The sequence below is a fragment of the Asterias amurensis genome, chromosome 19, assembly GCF_032118995.1.
Source record: "Asterias amurensis chromosome 19, ASM3211899v1".
Classification (NCBI taxonomy): domain Eukaryota; kingdom Metazoa; phylum Echinodermata; class Asteroidea; order Forcipulatida; family Asteriidae; genus Asterias; species Asterias amurensis.
In genome coordinates this window covers 7,286,734-7,307,365 of record NC_092666.1, presented here as the reverse complement: position 1 = coordinate 7,307,365, position 20,632 = coordinate 7,286,734, and the positions used below count along the sequence as shown (strand labels likewise).

At 39.1% G+C, this 20,632-nt stretch overlaps 1 protein-coding gene across 6 annotated transcripts in view; it reads right to left on the bottom strand.

Moving 5' to 3' along the window:
- Positions 1 to 20,632, bottom strand: part of LOC139951264 (roundabout homolog 2-like) — a 127,106-nt gene that overhangs the window by 12,804 nt on the left and 93,670 nt on the right. For 4 of the 6 annotated variants that reach the window (XM_071950060.1, XM_071950061.1, XM_071950062.1 and 1 more), the window contains 17 exons: positions 20,473 to 20,600; positions 19,375 to 19,499; positions 14,942 to 15,104; positions 14,415 to 14,577; positions 13,724 to 13,851; positions 13,084 to 13,284; positions 12,072 to 12,221; positions 10,986 to 11,107; positions 10,072 to 10,288; positions 9,408 to 9,529; positions 8,415 to 8,628; positions 7,495 to 7,788; positions 6,299 to 6,481; positions 5,948 to 5,987; positions 4,792 to 5,039; positions 1,320 to 1,413; positions 300 to 649 (listed from right to left, as the gene is read on the bottom strand). In XM_071950060.1, the coding sequence (XP_071806161.1) occupies positions 300 to 649; positions 1,320 to 1,413; positions 4,792 to 5,039; positions 5,948 to 5,987; positions 6,299 to 6,481; positions 7,495 to 7,788; positions 8,415 to 8,628; positions 9,408 to 9,529; positions 10,072 to 10,288; positions 10,986 to 11,107; positions 12,072 to 12,221; positions 13,084 to 13,284; positions 13,724 to 13,851; positions 14,415 to 14,577; positions 14,942 to 15,104; positions 19,375 to 19,499; positions 20,473 to 20,600 (2,942 nt within the window). The remainder of the gene's footprint in view (positions 1 to 299; positions 650 to 1,319; positions 1,414 to 4,791; positions 5,040 to 5,947; positions 5,988 to 6,298; positions 6,482 to 7,494; positions 7,789 to 8,414; positions 8,629 to 9,407; positions 9,530 to 10,071; positions 10,289 to 10,985; positions 11,108 to 12,071; positions 12,222 to 13,083; positions 13,285 to 13,723; positions 13,852 to 14,414; positions 14,578 to 14,941; positions 15,105 to 19,374; positions 19,500 to 20,472; positions 20,601 to 20,632) is intronic. The other 2 variants (XM_071950064.1, XM_071950063.1) reach the window with 2 other exon arrangements.

The following is a 20,632-nucleotide window of genomic DNA, read 5'->3' as shown; positions in this document are numbered from 1 at the left end:
TTTCTCAAAAACTACAGCACCTAAGCAAGTTAAATTTTAAGGGAAGCTTTCTACCATCATTATCTTCAAACTGTGTGAGTTTAATGTTAATCTGTGGACATTGTGTTTTGTGTCCTACAAAAAGTACCCAGACCCTTTAAAAACTCCACTTTGCAATCTAGGGCATTCTATATGGTCTATCTTCATGTTTTTATGAATTTTATCTTAATTTAAAAGAAAAAAGGGGGGAGGGGGTGTTGTTTAAAAAAAAAAAAAAAAAAATTAAGAAAAAACCTGGATAAATTCCATCCCTGACTAACCTTGTTGTGAGGATCCTCCACTGCTGTTATAAACACCCTCTGCAGCACGGCGCCCTCTACTGTCAGGTCTACTCTGATTACTACAAGCAGACTGTTCTGACGAGCCGCTATGACTACAAGGTTGCCGTACATCGTACTCCTTGACGTTAGGAGGCATGATGAGAGTGGTCGAAGCATAGGGTTCAGTCACATGCTGAGGCAGAGAATTAGATGCTGTCAGCTTCTCATGCTCGGGACATCTTGGCATCGGTAAGGTTCTGGATGAATGAGGTCCATGCATACTGGTGTGTTCATCATCTTCTTCGTCGTCGTCAGCGTTGTCAACTACAGCATAGACTGGACCACCACTTCTAGAAATCACAAAAACAAACACACCATCAGTACAAAATCAGCAGAAACATGTCTGCCTTCGCTGAACACTAGAGAAAAGAGGACGAGTTGGCCATGGGCAGGGGCGGGGGTTTGAAGGGAGCCCTCTTGTGGTATTAAATTCAAGCGTGGAAGCACAAGGCTTAGAGAAATATGCCAAATTGTAGGTTACACAGGTAACGGAGTCCCCTGAAGTGGGCTGCGTTCTCTTTGCGTTATCATTTTCGTTATTGCTGCAGTGCGACTCAGCCTTAACTCGAGATAGGATTAATCCATAGAGTTATATATAAGAACTAGAGAGCGCACTTGCCTATATACGCGCCCGGCATGCGCACAGGCGGCCATTTTCTAAGTTGACAAAACTGGCATCTCACAGCGTGTGTTTGTGCGGCCATTTTGTAAGTTGAACAAACAGCATCGCGTGAGCGTTCAATAAAAAAAACCTCAAACGTGTATTTCATATTCAACGCGCGTGCAGAATGACGCGCTTGTCATCTTGCGGTCCCGTGGCATTTGTGCACGAAGCATCACTCGTGCGCCCTCTAGTTCTTATATATAACTCTATGGATTAACTCGAGATAGGATTAATCCTAGCGTTTCTTGAAATTGGCTGCTGGCAGTATAATGGTGCTGACCATACTGAGTACTTACCCATAGCATGAGTGGTCAGGTGGATACTGGTGCATTCTGCCATCAGGAGCCATTTGTTGTGTCTCATACTGCCGGACTGTGCCAGACTCAGGATCTAAAAGTAAATAAAAACAATTATCATTCAATAAGAAAAAATAAAAATAGTATACTAGTTCTCTAAGACCGGTTCATACTACCTGTGAATGCGAATGCGATACGAATGTTGACGCCACAGATTCACAATGGATAATTCGCATCAATTGACTTGTGCGCAACTCCTGTGAAACACCTGGTGCAAATAGCCATGTGACGCAAAATTCGCTTCGCATTTACATTCACAGGAAGTATGATCAGGGCTTCATATACATGTAGCGCAATTTACATTGGGTTCTGTTCATTTTGTCATCTTCAATAACATTCCATTAATCATTCTCAGCTCCCTGGAGAGTAAACAGCCCAAGCTTCTGTGCAGTCAGCAGGATTTTTCGAAACACAATATCAACCTCTACCCTTGCAGGTTGTTGGAGGTTCCGATTTACACCCTTGGGTAGAGAGAACAATACTACTCAAGGATACACTTGTCACGACCAGGATTCGAACCCACACTCCGATGACTTAATCACCAGAACTTGAATTTGATGCTTTTAACCGCTCAGACATGACACCCTAAAGACAACACACATAACTTGATTGAGCTACATGTACACGTGGCTTCTTATGAATTCAAATGCCTTGGGAGTAATTTTGCTCCAATGTTGCACATTTTTTAAGATGAACACTTTGTGCCATTTGATTTCCTCTTCAGAAAATAATCACAAAAATAATATCGAAGTCTTATATAGCGCACGTATCTACAAAACAAGGTACTCAAGGCGCTGAGTAACAATCACAGACCTCAATCACAGAATGATCTCAATCACAGAATGATAGAAATCACTGATCTCAATCACAAAATGATAGAAATCACTGATCTCAATCACAGAATGATAGAAATCACTGATCTCAATCACAGAATGATAAAAATCACAAAGGTGTGAAGATGACAAAGAGTAATGTTCATATAGGATGCACCTGTCTATGTGACATACACAAAAGCTAAACACAATTAAATTCCGGTGGACCTTTTGCCCAAAATGTTAGAGTGTCTGCGTTATGTTTGTGGGTTAAAGGAAAAGCGGGAAGGGGGGTGGGGGCCACACAGCATTTTAAAGTATTTGCGATAAACAAATTATACTCTGTCATATTAATACTTTATGATTGTGAAGAATCAAACAAATTGACTCTGTTTGTCTCAAACAAAGTTCTTGTTTTGCTAAATAGCTGTGGTGTTTTTAGGAAGGATTGATCCAGAAACTTGTTAACTCTTTCAGCCCGAGTGGCTCTTGATATTTGACCTCCCATAGGATGCATGCTGGCATAGCTCTGCAATCCAGACTTGTTAACTCTTTCAGCCCGAGTGGCTCTTGATATTTGACCTCCCATAGGATGCATGCTAGCATAGCTCTGCAATCCAAACTGTATCTCTTAAGCAGTCTTACATAATAGTGCACAGCAGACGCATCAATACAATCAAATGTAGAAAGTTAAATGACGTTAATAATTATGCAGCCATCTTAGTTTGGTCTCACTTAGGCCAAGGTAACCAACTCAGGGTTTGGGGCTCGAATGGTACTCTTTTTGGTATAAAGCAAACCTTTCCATTGCATGAGTGCATGTAGGATATAACAAAGATGGGAGCAGTAAGTACGAGTCTATAATGATGATTAGTGGTTGGTGATCATTTTTTGAATCAGCTACTAGCAGTGAGATCAGGGCCCAATTTTATGGCTCTGCTTACATTCTCTGCATGCATGGCAAGCGCCGAATTTCTACGCTAGCATAAACGTAGAATGCCTAGTAATAAGGAGTACGCACAAGCCAAATTCCCCCCTCACCCGTGAAAAAATTAAAACAGAATTCTCGGCTTCCACAAGCGCTGATTCTTTGCTTTTGGTAAGCAGAGCCATGAAATTGAGCCCTTGTGTGAACATTAGTGTTATTATTAATACCCCCCCCCCCCTCTTCATATTACTATTGAGACTCATGAATGTCTACCATGATGTTTATTACAGCTTTTAGACAGATAAAGGCACTGGACACTTTTGGTAATTGCTCAAAATAATTGTTAGCATAAAAACTTACTTGGTAGCAATCAATCGAGCGATGTTGATAGTATAAAACATTGTGAGAAATGGCTCCCTCTGAAGTAACGTAGTTTTCGTGGAAAGAAGTAACTTTCCAATTAAATATTTGAATTTGATTTCGAGACCTCATAATTACATATTGATGTCACAAAATCCAGCATCTGAAAGCATACAACTTCGTGTGACATGTGTGTTTTTTCTTCCATTATTATCTCGCAACTTCAACGACCAATTGAGTTCAAATTTTCACAGGTTTGTTATTTTGTGCATATGTTGAGATACACCAAGTGAGAAGACTGGTCTTTGACAATTACCAAAGGTGTCCAGTGTCTTTACTAATGAATTCACAGCATTATCAAGATCATTCAATACAAGGTGGGATAAGAAATTAATGTATTTGTAGCTTTAGAGACTACAGCATTAGCTTTTTATAAACCTTTCTATTCAAAGATTGGTTTCAGATCTGTAATTTCCCAAAATAGTTCCATTTAAATTAACTTTAAAAAGTAAACTTTCAAGGCATTTTTGGGGGGCGGGGATTAATAAATTTGTTTTCTCCACAGAAGAATAATCTTAACCTTTCATTTGAGTCAAGTTTTAAATTTCTTGTAGGCTGCATTTTAAAACTGATTTAAAACACAAACTTGCAGTAGCGTAATGCCACCACCATTAAGGTGTAAACAGTGCGACTTTGAGACCCCCAACAAAGGGCTATAGATAGCTCAGTTGGTAGAGCGCCGGCACGTTAATCCGGAGGTCGTTGGTTCGAATCCCACTCTAGTCAGTTCTTTGTTCAACCCCCCAAAAATCAGTGTGACTTGTATAAGAAAACCAGGAACTATACAATATGTGTACAATGTGGTTGGCAACATTGTACGGAAGAATTTAGACAGGACAGAACAGAGACCAACAAATGTTTTGCGATAACCAATGCTGTAGCTCATTAGAGCCGAGTTATAAAGGGTCTGGGTACTTTTTGTAGGGTACAAAACACAATGTCCACAAATTTAAAATAAACCTATTTGGTTTGAAGATAATAATATTAGAAGGCTTCCCTTTTTAAATTATTTAAAAATATTACTTACTGATCTGTACTGTAGTTTTTGAAAAATGAGTAACGTGTTATTGTGTCATTGTTTTACCCATTTCTCAAAATCTACAGCACCACAGCAAGTAATATTTTAAGGGAAGCTTACTACTATCATTATCTTCAAGCCCTGTAAGTTTAAAGTAAATCTGTGGACATTGTGTCCTACAAAAAAGTACCCAAACCTTTAGAGCAAGGAATGGAAAGAATGAAGTTAGCGCACCATAAGCTTCGAGCAGCCAATAAGCCGCATTGTTAGGTTGCAAGTACTGAGCTCTGCTGAGTGATGATGATGCTGATCCAATAGGTATACAACCTCTGTTACCATGGTGATCTGAAGGATCTGTCATGAGCCCAGCCGTCGACGGTAGAGGGCGCTGTGATGGGTTCATCCATCCTTGACCTCGTTGTAAGCTGCTCTGGACACTGCTATGGTTACTTGGTATAAACTGTGTAGAGCTGGCTATACCCCTACAAAAAACAAACAAAGAAACAGAACCTTCATTTAAAGGCAGTGGACACTATTGGTAATTGCTCAAAATAATTGTTAGCATAAAAACTTACTTGGTAACGAGCAATGGAGAGCTGTTGATAGTATGAAACATTGTGAGAAAAGGCTTCCTCTGAAGTAACATAGTTTTTGAGAAAGAAGTAATTTCTCAATAAAATATTTGAATTGAATTTGAGACATCAGCTGTGGTCTCGAATTAAAGCATCTGAGGAGCACACAACTTGTGCGACAACAGTGTTTTTCTTCCATTATTCTCTCGTAACTTCGACGACCAATTGAGTTTGAATTTTCACAGGTTTGTTATTTTAGCATAGTTGAGATACACCGACAATACACCGACAATTACCAAAGGTGTCCAGTATCTTTAAATTCTGCTTAGGCAAAAGTTTGTAAAATTATTTTCTTACAGGAGTTCGTGAGTTGAAACACACCAAATAGATGTCAGTAAAATTACTTTAAATTGGGATTTGTTTCTATTGTATCGAAGCATACTGAGTCCCAATCTTTTAAAAACTTGATGAATGTACACAAAATTGTGCAACAATGGTGTACTTTTTCATCATTCTCTTGAAACTTCGAAGACCAATTGAGTCCCAATTTTATCCACATGTTATTTTATGCATATGTTGGGACACACCAAGTGAGAATACTGGTCTTTGACAATAACTAAAGGTGTCCTGGGGTGGATTTCACAAAGAGTTAGGACTAGTCTTATCTCGAGTTAGGACCAGTTACTCGTCCTAACTTAGGACTATCCATGCAATTTGTAAATCTCCCAGGACTAGTCCTAAGCTAGGACTAGTCCTAACTCTTTGTGAAATCGTCCCCAGTGTCTTTAAATCTCTTGTTGGATGTGTACAGTACTTACATGTTATGAGCTGCTGCAGCATTATCTCTGCTGATTGGACCTGTAAATCAATACAAATCAGTACGTTAACAAAAACACTATAGTTAGATTCATAGAGCTGCTTAAGCACACAATTTTGAGATGTTAAATTTGTATTGGGGATAAAGAATATTAATCGTTTTTTTACCCATACACCGATGTGTGTTAGCACTGTATTTCCCAGAGTCCTGTGAAAAAAATATCACAGACATGTTATCACATTTACCCTTACATCGGTGTAAGGGTAAAACCAAAATAAATTTACTTTATCCCAGATGCAAATCTGTTAAACATTCATGTTGTTTGATTCTAGCAATGAAATGGGCCACTTACCCTTGTTAATAGAACCAGCTAGTTTGTACTGGACATGTCTCCTCCACACAAAGACAATAATACACAGCAAGATAAGTAAGAAGAAGACGGCTAGAGATGCTATAAACCATGGCTGTGTAACAATACTTCCAGCGTCCGGTATGACTGCTCCATCAATGTCATCATCAGTCATACCACCTCCACCTGTAAGTACCACAGTAAACAATCATTCATAAGTACCTCAGACAGTTTCGCTATTCCTATTGGTGGAGAGCGCGTCACGTGGGTGTGTATAAACCTTTGTTTATGACCAGTCAAAAGTGTTGAAACATGGGCGTGACACGCGAGCTTGCACCTGTGCTTATTAGACAGTTTCTTCATTCCTATTGGTCGAGAGCAACAGCTGGAACAGTTGTTCCACATCACGCAATACGCACGACGCACACAGCATTCCCTTTTAAGGAGTTGTTTACCCGAGGGCCTTACCATTTCATAGCTGGAGGGGTGTTGTGTTGAAAGAAATCATTGAACAATTATAATTTTTGCATTTATTTTACTTTTTGACCACACATTGATTCCCTTAGTAAATCTCGCCAAAGAAAGACTGGCTTTTCGCAAGACTTTCCTGACTAAATGCTGCAGGCTTTGCCTAGTCGTGGTTTTCCTCCTTGATTGCATTCCTATTGTTGTTGTTTGGTTTTTCTCTGAGCACTTTGAACCTTGGAAAAGGCGCTACATTAGTGGTGTTATTATTATTTATTTCCAACATGTTTTTTTTTTTTCAGTGCAGCATGTTTTTTGTACCCGAGTTTTTTCATAACGGCGGGTTTATATATTTTATGAAACCGGGAAAACCGTGGAGCCGCGAAAGTGCTGCAAACGGGAGGGTTTTATATTAAAGGTGGCATGGTTGGCATGTGAGTAAAGCGCTCACCTCTCACCAAGGTGACCATGGTTCGGTTCACGGCCAGGGCCTTATGTGAGTTAAGTTGTGCCCTGGTTCTCTGCTGTGCCACGAGGGTTTTCCCAGACCGTCAGGTTTTCCTCCCTCGGGAAAAATCAAACACTTTCGATCTTTGGCTGTGCTCCGTGATCATAATGGGTTGATGTGGCTGGCAGCTAACAGTGCCCTTGCATGCCTGCTTCTCAAACACATTGTAACCGCGTCCTTCGCAATTCCGCTTTTAACAAATTATTATTATTATTATTATTATTACCTGCCATGATGTAGACACTCTTTGGTGAGCTAAGAGGTCCTCTTCCTGCCGTTGTAAATGATGCAACTTCCACTCTGTACACTCTACCAACCACTAACCCAGTCACTCGCACTGCTAACTCATCTTTCTTCGTTGTCTTGTTCCTGTGTTGGGATGTGGTGTTACCGAGGCAGTATACGTAGTAGCCAGAAATCACGCCAGTAACCGTGCTAGGAGGAGGAGCTTGCCAGCTGACTCTTACAGCAGATGTACCATTATATCTCACTTGCACATTGCGTGGTGGGGCTCTTGGTACTGTGCATTAAACATAAATAAATCAAACAGTTGTTCTTCAGTTGTTCCTTCATTTTGTGTGTCCGTTGTCCATGTTTGCCCCTCTTGTGTTTTGTAAATAAATTTATAAATCAATAAATCATCAATCAAATATCACAACAAAAGTCTGTTAAATCATTGCGGTACCGCAAAAATATAGGATTCAAACTGCCTTTAGCTACCGGGAAATCTTGATGGTCTAGTTGGTGAGATGCTGCTATAGAATTGTAAAGGTTGTGGGTTCAAAGTCACAGCAAATTTTTAGCATGTAAAATGTATTTTCGCAACAATATTTAACTCATTTCTCAAAAACTAGAGCACCTCATCAGCAAGTAATATTTACAAAAAGTACCAAAGTCCTTTTTAAAAGCACACTGTAATTGTTATTTGCACACATTCCATTACATTGAGTATGAGCGGAATGGGAAAAATCAAACACTTTTGATCTCGGCTGTGCTTCCTGGATCATAATGGGTTGATGTGGCTGGCAGCCAAAGGCGCCCTTGCATGCCTGCTTCTCGAACACGTTGTAGCCGCATCATTCGCAATTCAGCTCTTTGCTGCGAGTAAGGATGATTAGCCCCCCAAAATGATTAATGGAAGCTTACCATCTGATCCTGTCATAGCACGCTCTTCGTTACTACGAGGGCCTAGGTATAACCCATTGAATGGTTGTACAGTCACCGTATACTGTGTCCATGGTGTTAGATTCGTTATAACCGCAGTGTTGGATCCGGTTACCGTCAGTATTATAGAATCACCCTCCTCCGTTGCTCTATATCTGATGTGGTATCCATCAATGTAGTACTCATTCTTAGCAACCTGTAAATCACAAACCAGATAATAGCATTGCAATAAACACACAGGTGTAATAATAAGGGAGAAACGAGTGGTGGCAGGTTCTTAGAGGGAAGGTACACTGTTGGTAATTGTCAAAGACCAGTGTTCCCACTTATTGTATCTCAACATACATGTATGAATACAATAACAACATGTGAAAATTTGAACTCAATTGGTCATCGGAGTTGGGAGAAATGATGAAAGAAAAAACACCCTTGTTGGACGAATTTGTGTGCTTTCAGATAGGAATAAAATACTTCTAGCTGGAAGTCTTTCATTATTTCAGTGAGAAATCACCTCTTTCTCAAAAACTATGTTACTTCAGAGGGAGTCGTTGCCCACATTTTTTTTTAATCATCAGCTCTCCAATGCTAGATATCAAGTCAGTTTTTAAGTTAATATTTGTTTTGAGTAATTACCAAACGTGTACCTTCCCTTTAAACGGATGTTTTAAAACTGGCAGGGTCGTTGCCAAGGAATAAGGGCCTGAGCCGAATATACAAAAATAAGTTTTACATGCATAAATTATTTTCGTCTTTTCTCACTGAGAGCTGAAAATTACATTTGTGACATTGTTTAACTCGTTTCTGAAAAACTACAGCACCTCAGCAAATAATATTTTAAGGGAAGCTTTCTACCATCATTATTTTCAAATTGTGTAAGTTATATGTAAGTCTGTGGACTTTGTGTTTTGTGTTACAAAAAGTCTTGTAACATACAGTATTTCCCTGCATAAGACATTGGATGGTTGATATACATACCCTCCATGTGATCTTGAGCGAGTTTGAGCCAGCAGGATCAATGCTGACTATTGATGTCCCACATGTATTCAGCTTAGCTTGTAAGACTTGGTTGTCAATGGGCGACTCTTGCAATGTAACACCTTGGAATATAAAGACATGAATTACCATCAAGAAAAGATGCATGAGCACTAAGGGTCAATTTCACAAAACACTTTCTAACTGAGGATTAATTTCCTAGCATTTCAGACAAGACCTAGCCTTAAAACCGATCCTGCATAAGACCGGTCCTAGGATCGATTTCACGAAACCCGTCTCAAGCACGATTAGTCCCAAGTAATATAAAACCCGAAAACAAACTCTCGATGAGGCTAAAAACGCTATTTCAACAGCTATTCCATGCCTGTATTGTCTAGTTAAGAAAACGGTCGTATGATTTCCACATAATGTGATCGTGTACTCATGCAGGAAAAAAAAAACATGTACACATACCTTGATTGAGGGTAGTAACAGACTGGGTCATAACCTGGTATACCTTGAATGGGGTACACTATCAATGATTGAGGGTAGTAACCCGCACTGGTTCATAACCTGATATACCTTGAATGGGGTACACATACCATGATTGAGGGTAGTAACCCACACTGGTTCATAACCTATTATACCTTGAGTGGGGTACACATACCTTGATTGAGGGTAGTAACCCGCACTGGTTCAGACTGTGGTCCATTGAATCTTGAACTGAATGGTTGTACAGTGATGACATAGTCAGTGTTGGCTTCCAAGCCTGTAATGATCTTATTAGTAGATCCTAGCACTGTCTGCGTAGTGAAGCCAATGCTACCAGAATAAGCGCGATACTTCAGGTGATATCCTTCAATGAACTCGCGATGTTGCCTCGTCTAAAAAACAATCAAAGTAATCAAACATTAATAAACTAATAATAATTTCACTCAACGTTTTCTTGTCCTCTTTTTTTTTCATTTTCAACCCGAGTAATTCTGGTCTCAGGGTTAGAGAGTTGATCATGGAACGGACTCTACCATGAGGTATTGATGATCCCTCCAGAATGGGGATTCATTTTGGGGTCCTGATGTTCCCCCCTCAGCATCTGAATTGATCCCGTATTGGTCGAGAGCAACGGCTGAAACAGTTGTGCCACATCACGCGATACGCGCGACGCGCACAGCATTCCCTTATAAGGAGTTGTTTACCTAAGGGCCTTCACTGGGCCTCACCATTTCATAGCTGGAGGGGTGTTGTGTTGAAAGAAATCATTGAAAAATTATAATTTTTGCATTTATTTTACTCTTTGACCATAAGTGTTGATGTTTTTTTACCAAAAAGGTATTTATGAATGGGTATCAAAGTGTGTTGAATCGGTTTTCAACTAGTGGTTTAAACCCGCCAAGGCCTGGTTCTTGATAATTTACCTCGACTTCGCATGAGTTGGGCTTAAGTCAACTAACGCAAATTATTCGTTGCAAATTTGAGACGTCAAAGTTTCGTGTCACATTCACATTCCCAGGAAGTATAAACTGGGCTTTACTGTATTTGTTTTACTGAGAGTATATACAAGAAGAGATGTTTTTCACATACCTCCCATAACACCTTGACGGCTGTAGGGCTGAGTACCATAGCGTTAGTTATTTCAACTCTTGCTTCAGCTAACTTCTCTTCAATCACAGTGGTTTGTTCAGATGGTATAGCAGACATGTCATCTGTAAGTAAGAATTAATATTAATAATAATAGTCATTTTTTATGTAGCGCTTTTCCCACCCGAAGGGCATCCCAATGCGCTTCACATTATTACCCCTGGTCACTGGGCCAAAAATCATTCCTAAGACCATCTCAGCTCCATGGGAGTATACATGTACAGCTTTGTGCAACAAATATGCACTACTCGGCTAAATCAATCACAAGAACCATCTCTGCTCTCACAGGTACCCATTTACCCCTGGGTGGAAAGAAGCAATTATAGTTAAGTGTCTGGCTCAAGGACACACGTCTCACGACTCATCTGCTGAACAGAATCACCAGAGCTTGAGTTTCGGTGCTCTTATCCACTCGGCCACGACACCGTACAACATTCAACATCACACAAATATTAATGATTATTATGTCTACAATTCCAATAAATGATCGATAAGTGCAAAGTATACCTTTGGTTTATGAAACCGTTCCAACTGTTTCAATCCTACATACATGTGTACGTATATACATAATGGATGTTGAATTTGCATCGGGTATAAAGAATATTCATTTTTTTTTTTTTTATCCATACACCGATGTGTGTTAGCACTGTATACTCAGTACTTTCACAGAACAACCACGTATTTTAATATATGAGTCAGAAATTACCTTTTTCTCAAAAACTACATGACTTCAGAGGGAGACTTTTCTCACAATGTCAACAGCTCTCCATTGCTCCTTTACATGTATGCTTACAATTATTTGGAGTATAGTTACCAACAGTGTCCAGCAGTCGATGTCACAAAATGCTAGGATTAATCTTATCTCGAGTTACATGTAGGACGAGTAACTAGTCCTAACTTAGGATTAATCGTAAGGTTTACATGTTACAGTGCAAGGCTTGGACTCAGCCTAAGTCCTTAGATTAATCCCTAGATAAGGGTGAGTTTGGTGAAATCGGACGGCAGTGCCTTTAAGTGTGATATTCTCACCTCTGGTAGTGATTGGTTGAGAGATGGGACTCGGTGGACCAATCCCACGGTCGTTGACAGCTCTCACCAAAAATAAATAGACAGTTCCGGGACGCAGTTGTTGTACCAGGCATGACTCCCTGACACACTGGCCAGGTTCAATCTGCCATTCTGTACCAATAAATGTAACAATTGAACTTCAATTAGCAATGATTACTTACTTACTACAGAATGTCAGCCACCACATTAAAGGAACACGTTTCCTTGGATCAATCGAGTTGGTCTATGAAAAGCGTTTGTAATCGTTGGTAATGAAATGCATATGGCTAGATAGATTAAAAGTATAATATAACGATCCACCCAAACATGCCTCAAAATTGCACGTTTTGTCTTTTACAACGCTTACTAACGCGGTCGGCCATTTTATGGAGTCAAACTATCTAACAATGCATTTCATAACAACCTGTTTTGAATGCTTTTCAAAGACCAACTCGCTGATCCAAGGCATCCATATATCCATCGATATATTGAACATGTCCACGCTCTACTGGAATATCAGGCTTTGTACTGCAGCGTAGACAATTCATTAATGGAAACATCGGTCACAATTATTACATGGTAACAATGTGTTGTTCACCCTCGTTTTCAAGATTTTTGTGGCATTCCCTTAGACAGCTACAACGCTGCGATGGTTTCTAATAAAGATTTAAGTAAAGCGCCCTCTCTTGGTGGAATGGAACAATTACATGGGTTAGAATTGGAACATCAAGCCTAACAAAAAATTAACAACAGCTTTAATGAAAGACCACTGCAAAACATTTTACTGGGTCTAGCCCATCGACTCACATGTCAAAATCAATTGGCAATTAAAGTGCTTCCCGGTGCCACGTACTTGCTGCTTGATGATATTGGACATAAAACATTTTTTGTTGACTCACTACGGAGTCGGGGGAAAAAAAGCAGAGCCCGTAAAGAGAAAACAACGGACTTCCACGTAAACGCAGAAGTCTCACATGCCTGTAATATTACTGACCTGGTGCTACCTCATGACTGAAGTATTCCAATCTATAGTGAGTAACAGGAGATAATGGAGGACTAGTTCGACCAGGAGCTTGCCATCTCAAGCTTAGTGATGTCCTGGTGATGTTACTACCTACTGGCTGACTAGGTGCGGCAGGTAACTCATGGGTGTTAGGCGCCTGTAATACAGGAATATCAGACGCTTGATGTCGCTCTACAGGAAGAAAAACATTAATAATGTTATAATAGATGTTAAATTTGCATCGGGGATAAAGAATATTAATTTTTGTTTTTACCCATGCACAGATTTGTGTTCCTACATAGCACTGTATACTCAGTACTTTCCCCGAGTCCTGTGAAAAAAATATCACAGGCATATTACTTGCGTGGGATATGAACCCACGACCCTTGCAATTCTAGAGCAGTGTCATACCAACTAGACTACCGAGATTGCCCGGTAGCTAGAGGCAGTTCAAATCCTATGTTTTGCCTCTAGCTACAGTACCGGGCAATCTCGGTAGTCTAGCTGGTAAGACATTGCTCTAGAATTGCAAGGGTCGTAGGTTCGACTCCCATTCGAGTAATAAGCATGTGATATTTTTTCACTAGTTACTCGTCCTAACTTGAGATAAGATTAATCCTAGTGTTCTTACCTATGACTCGTAGACTAGCCGTCCAGCTAGTTTGACCGCTATCGTTGCTGGCTACACAGCTATACAATCCAGAGTCATTTATACTTAATCCTGAAATCTGAAGACGCCCAGTATCGAGTACAGTGAATCTACATGAAAAGAATCAATACAGGATCCATCAATATGTAAGTCAAATAAGTCTGTGTAAACCAATGGTTTTACTCTAAAGTAGCAGTCTAGATAAATCATCACCTTTTATTTTAAGACATTGCTTAATCAGCAGCAAATTGCCCCACAGCACCTTATAAAACATTACATGGTGCTATAAAAGGATTAGGTCTCATAGTTCCTACGTAGTCCCACATCTTGCAGTAAATACTGTATGTTACAGCGCCAGGGGCGTCACTGAGTGACAAACATGCGTGATATATAAAAAGCCACTATTAGTATTATTATTAGTCGTACAAATTCTTTTAACTTGGAGCAAGTTCGAGTGCGCACCAACTTAAGGTACGCTCATGTCTGTCACTCAGTGACACTCCTGATTTGTATTGCAAACTATTAGCTGAAACCACTGCACAGGGTTAGTCAAGCCGTGTCCAAAATGGCTACTTCGGCTACAGCTTCGGCTAGATCAGGGCGTCTGCCAGTCTTCACGCACAATCTAGCCCTAGCTGCAGTTGAAGGGGTTGTTTCGGACACACAGCCTTACCTTGAATTACTGTCAGCTTGTAGTGGTGCACCATCTTTAGTCCATCGTACACTCGGAGCAGGGTTGCCGGCTGTTTCACATGTTAATAAAGCTACAGTACCAACTATCAATGTTTGATTGCTGGGACCGTAGCGTATGATGGGTGGAGGCTGACTCACTGAAGCTGTCAAGTACAAAACAAATTCAACTCGGTTACAACATTTTTTTTTTCCCGACCAATAAAGAAACAGGTTAGAGATTTTATCCAATGTATCATTGTTTAATTTGCACTTAGCTACTGAAATAATGCAAAAGAATGGTTCACTTATGCATTGGGAGACTTCGGAATGCTAGGTGGCAGCAGACTTGCCAGGTAACTTGCCATTGATTACGTCGTTCTCAGCATGTGCACAAACCAAGAACAATGTATTTAACACAAAATAACACTGTATGTGATATAAGCACTGTATAGTATGCCCAGTGCCGTCCAAATCCTCATGACAAAACTCCACAGACTGCTGAATTAATGAAATAAATATTTGACTGACCTATGACCCTTAAGAAAGCCTCTGCTTTGTTTGAGCCTGATCCACTATCGGCAGAGCAGATGTAGTACCCCTCATCATCTTGAGTAACGTGTCTTATTTGTAGCTCTCCATCTTGCGTCACGGAGAGACGTCCACTTTGCAATCCAGTAAACACCAGCTCATCCTATACACAAGCAAATCACTCCATTATAATAATAATTATAATAATAATACCAAAGTGCTTGCAACATTATCAAGTACAATAACAGTTCACTCAGCTAACAATAAATTGTGTTACTAAAGTAATTTTACTAAACTAGAAAATGTTTTTGTAAATTGAAAGATAACATAATTTGAGCTGTGTTTTGTCGCACTTCATGCTACATGTATCTTTCAGTCTGGAAAGACAGTATTTTTTTAATTTGAACTATCTACTTTAGTTTGTAATGAATCTACACAAGACATAAGAACATAAGACATAAGAAAACTTTAATGATCTCCAAAAAGACAAAATTGCATTGCACGCACAAGTTTGAGAAAGCACCACAAACATCAAAAGTACATGTAACAACAGGCAGATACACAAAAAAACACAATTATACAATGCACAAAGAACATTTCTAGGCAAGCATGCACATTCACCATGGATTTGCATTTGTACGTTGCTCATGTGCTTACCGCGGGTTAGCCACCATTTACATTTGCTTACGGTAAACAGCTTTCTGAAATAGAAATTCTGCTAAGGGACGCTCCATAAGCACAAAACGGCTGCTTACATGCTTTATGAAATGAGCATAGAGTTGCTAAGCACAAAAATTTGCTTAGCATGAAAATTTTGCCTTGATAAAAACAAGATTACCAACCAAATTTCCACTTGATTTTCAGAATATTAGCAAACAATAGCTGAATACCAGTAACAAGCAATTTGCAACAAATGGAATTTGGGTTAGTAATCCTGTTTTTATCAAGGAAGAAATTTCATGCTAAGCAAATTTTTGTGCTTAGCAGCTCTATGAAATTCGGCCCTGGATAAAATAAAATGTCATTTGAGTTTAACTGCTCACCATCCATTTTGCTCTACATGTATGTTAGTGAACAAACAAAAGCAATGACAATCATGTTTAACCCAATATGTTTGTGGGGTTTGTTTTTTGGGTTTTTCTCTTCCTTTTTTTGGTAATACCCTCACATTATAAAATACATTGTACATTGTGTATTATGATATTAACAGTGACAGTTATAAACGATAGGCAACAAAATTAAGTCAGAAGGGCTTTTGTACCCCAAATATATTGCCCGACTTAAGGCCGAGTCACACTGCAGCGATAACCAAAACGATAACGCTCACAATGCAAAGAGAACGCATTCTATTGGTTGAATTGCCCTTAGCAGAGGCTCATTCAACCCATAGAGTGCGTTCTCTTGGCGTCGTTATCGTTATCGTTCTCGTTATCGCTGCAGTGGGACCGGGCCTTAACACTAAATATAAGACCTACAAAGACAAGGGACAACAAGGACAGACGAACACAAGTAGGTGTACCAACAATATGTTTGCACAGTGCATCCCTCCAAGCAATATCAAACAATCCTATTAAACTCAATGGCACATTATTCATGCACCTACACACTAGATGCACCTTAAAGGAACACGTTGCCTTGGATCATGCGAGTTGGTATATGAAAAGCGTTTTACACCGTTTGTTATGAAATGCAAATGGTTAGAAAGATGTTTTAAAAGTAGAATGTAACGATCCACACAAACATGCCAATTGCATTTGGATGGTTTTCCTTTTACATCAAGAATTATTATGCCACGCATTTTTGTTTGACTCCACAAAATGGCCGTTTGTTTAAGTTCACAAAGTAAAAGGAAAACCCTGCAAGACATATTTGTGTGGATCATTGTATTCTACTTTGAAACATCTTCCTAGCTATATGCATTTCAAAACCATCATTTACAAATGCTTTTCATAAACCAACTCGCTTGACCCAAGGCAACGTGTCCCTTTAAACCTTTCCATCCACATATTGGAACACACTTAAGTCTTAGGACTAGAATCTTGAAATTAAGTAGAGAGGTATCGACTCAAGGAGAGATCTGAATAACCCATGGGCTACTACTAGCATCTGTCATCATTGCAAGTTGGAGATTTAAAGGCACCGTACACTATCGGTAATTACTCAAAATAAATGTTGTCATACAAAAAGTTACTTGGTAATGAGCAATGGAGAGCTGTTGATAGTATAAATCATTGTGAGAAACGGCTCCCTCTTGAAGTAACGTAGTTTTTAGAGGAAGAAGTAATTTCTCACTCAAATATTTGAATTGAATTCGAGACCTCAGCTGAAGTCTCGAATTCAAGCATCTGCATTTAAGTTCAAATTTTCACAGGTTTGTTATTTTATGCTAACATATTTATGTTGAGATACACCAGTTGAGAAGACTGTTCCTTAACAAATACCAAAGGTGTCCAATTCCTTTAAAGGGACATGTTGCCTTGGCTCGGTTGAGTTGGTCCATGAAAAGCATTTGAAACTGTTTGTTATGAAATCGATATGGTTATAGAAAGATATGTTACAAGTAGAAAATAATGATCCACAAAAGAAGCCTGGAAATTGCATGGTTTTCCTTTTACTTTGCGAACTAACACAGTCGCCCATTTTATGGACTCAAAAAACTTGACTCCACAAAATGGCGTGCCATGATAATTCACGATGTATAAGGAAAACCACGCAATTTCAAGGCATGTTTGTGTGGATCATTATATTCTACTTTTAAAAACATCTTTCTAACCATATGCATTTTATAACTGTTTTAAACCATCTTCATGGACCAACTCACCTGATCCAAGGCAACGATCCAAGGCAACGATCCAAGGCAACGTGTCCCTTTAAGCACTGTGGTTGTATGACCTCTTCCAGTAGGGGTAATCAAACAATCCCTGGCACTATACACAACATCATCTACCACTTCCAATTGCCTGAGTGTAAAGTCATTGGCCTGCCATGTACCCTTCAATCCACCATGAAAAGTTCACTAACTCCCTAGGGCAGCTTTAAAGCACACCCAATTCACTCAAATCAACATCAACAACTGCGGTAACCTATTTCCTAATCAAAATGAGGATTAAACCGCCACACAAGAAAATGTACTAAGGCAAAGAAAGGATAACATGCAACATTCCATATCTTGTTTAAAAAAAAAAAAAAAAAATCCCAAAGAAATACAACCACCCAGCAATGCCTTTGTAATACATTTCGTACTCTTTGCAAGTTCATGCATCAAGGCATTATCAACCTTACATTTTATATATTATGGACTTTGTGTAAGGGTATTTTTCTAGTATCTGAGTGTGCGCAAATTATCAACTTGGTAGTATTCAACAATGTTTTAGTAGGAACAGTTTCTTGCACACATTTACAAGTTTAAAGCTATTTCTAAACTTAGTTTGCTCTTTCCTAGATAGTGCATCAATATGACATTGACCGAGCTGTCACATTGTCCCGATTTCATAGCACTGCTTAGCGGTCAATTTTGTGCTTATTGTACCATTTTCATTTTATAGCCCTGCTTTACCAAAAGCGCACGTACAGGCATGCTAACCTCTTGGTGCTTACCGCGCAAAATGGCTGCCTAACTTGCTTGCTAACCATTGAAATACATTTACACCTTTTTTCCAGAAGACAATCAGAGCACACTGATTGAAACGTCGAGTTGAAACCAACGGTTCTTTTCAGAACCACCCCAACTCATTAAGAGATAGTCATTACATGGTGTTACCGCAAACCTTTCCATATATAGTGTACTCCGTGGGATCTCCAGAAGACAATCAGAGCATACTGATCGAAACGTCAAGTTTAAACCAATGGTTCTTTTCAGAACCACCCCAACTTATATAGAGATAGTCATTATATGGTGTTACCACATAACCTTTCTATATCGTATTAAGCTTGGTTGATATCACAATATTATTGAATATCGCGGTATTAATTTGGACACGATTTCGATATTGGATGGATTTGTATTTGCTAGCTGATACATCTTGCACCCCATACATGTAGGTTTGGAGTAAAACCAGATGAATAGGTCATTAGAACACCTCTATAATGCTAGCACTGTCTCTTCTACAACTTTCACTTGGAGTTTTAAGACTGATGATGTCAAATTTCATTAATCGCGATTATATCGAATATCGCGATATACATTGTCGGCGATATATCGTGAATAAAATAAATCGATATCGCCCAAGCTTATATTGTATTTCCACCATGCAAAGTTTCAAATCCTACTTACATTTACATCTTAGCAAAAAAAATCTGCTACAGTAAGCACAAAAATTTGCTTATCGCTGAGCAGCGCTATGAAATTGAGCCCAGATCACAGTTATAATACAATGTAGTTGTATAATACATGTTAATATTACTGTTGCATTGTTTACTCCAGTTCTTTTTACCTGACTGCCTTTCTTCTTCCAGTAGATTGTTGGAGGGGGACTTCCAGTAGCCTGACATTGAAAAGTCGCCATCTGGTTCAACTCAACAGTTCTGTCCACTGGAGTTTGGGTGAATGTAGGTATCACTGTAAAGATAAAGACAGAAGTGCAAATTCATACTTCTTGTGCTTATAGGCAATTTATTAGAAACAATGAAACATTTCTTAAAGTTATGACGTTGTCAAACCTTCCTGAAATAATATCGCTGTTACTGTTTTTACTCCAGTACAATTTTATGAAGTATTTTTAACTTCAGAATATATTATCTTTAAAATAAAATAAAACAGCAACAACTTGACAGCATATCTTGCCAAAACTCGATAACAATCATAAAATAGAAAATCCGGGACAAAAATTAGGTTTTCCATAACTAATTTTTACTCTGCTTTTTTTTTTATATCTTTGATATTTAATGACAATACACTTACCTCATCATTACTTGTCTTATTTATTTTTAGCTTAAACGGTTCTGCGCGAAAGCATGCAAACTCAAAAACTTCCAAGCACGAAGCCCAATTATTAACATTTATCTTTAGGTGGATGAGCCTTACTCTGCAATCTGGGGCGTTAATACATGTATATGGTTTTATCTCCAGTTCTTTGAAAATTCGATCTTGGAAAAAAAAAAATTGGGGGGACAAAAAAAAACTATTTCTGTTTTAAAGCCATTGTACCCTTTCGGTAAACAGTGTTGTCCAAGGCCCACACTATGTGTACCACGACTTCTACATCAAATAACAAACCTGTGAAAATTAAGGCTCAATCGGTCATCGGAGTCGGGAGAAAACAACGGAAAAACCCACCCTTGTTTCCGCTCGTTTCGCCGTGTCATGACATGTGTTTAAAATAAATCCGTTAACGAGAGTTTATATTGTTTTGCTGTTTTCTCAAAAAGTAAAGCATTTCATGGAATAATATTTCAAGAGAAGTCTTTCACCATTGCCTTCTGTAAACCCTGTAAGTTATGTGTAAATCTGTGAACTTTTTTTTTTTTTTCTGAACCGAAAGGGTCCAATGGCTTTAAAGCGGAGGAAAAACATCCCAGGTTGATGCACTTACCACTGACTGTTAATGTCATTTCCTCCTCCACACTGCCATAACTATTGACAGCTGAACACACATAGTCACCTCCATCCAACTCACTCACTTGACGAATTCTCAGTGAATTGTCATCTTGTATGTTGGATCTGAATCAAAGAAACAAAACAGGCATTTCAAA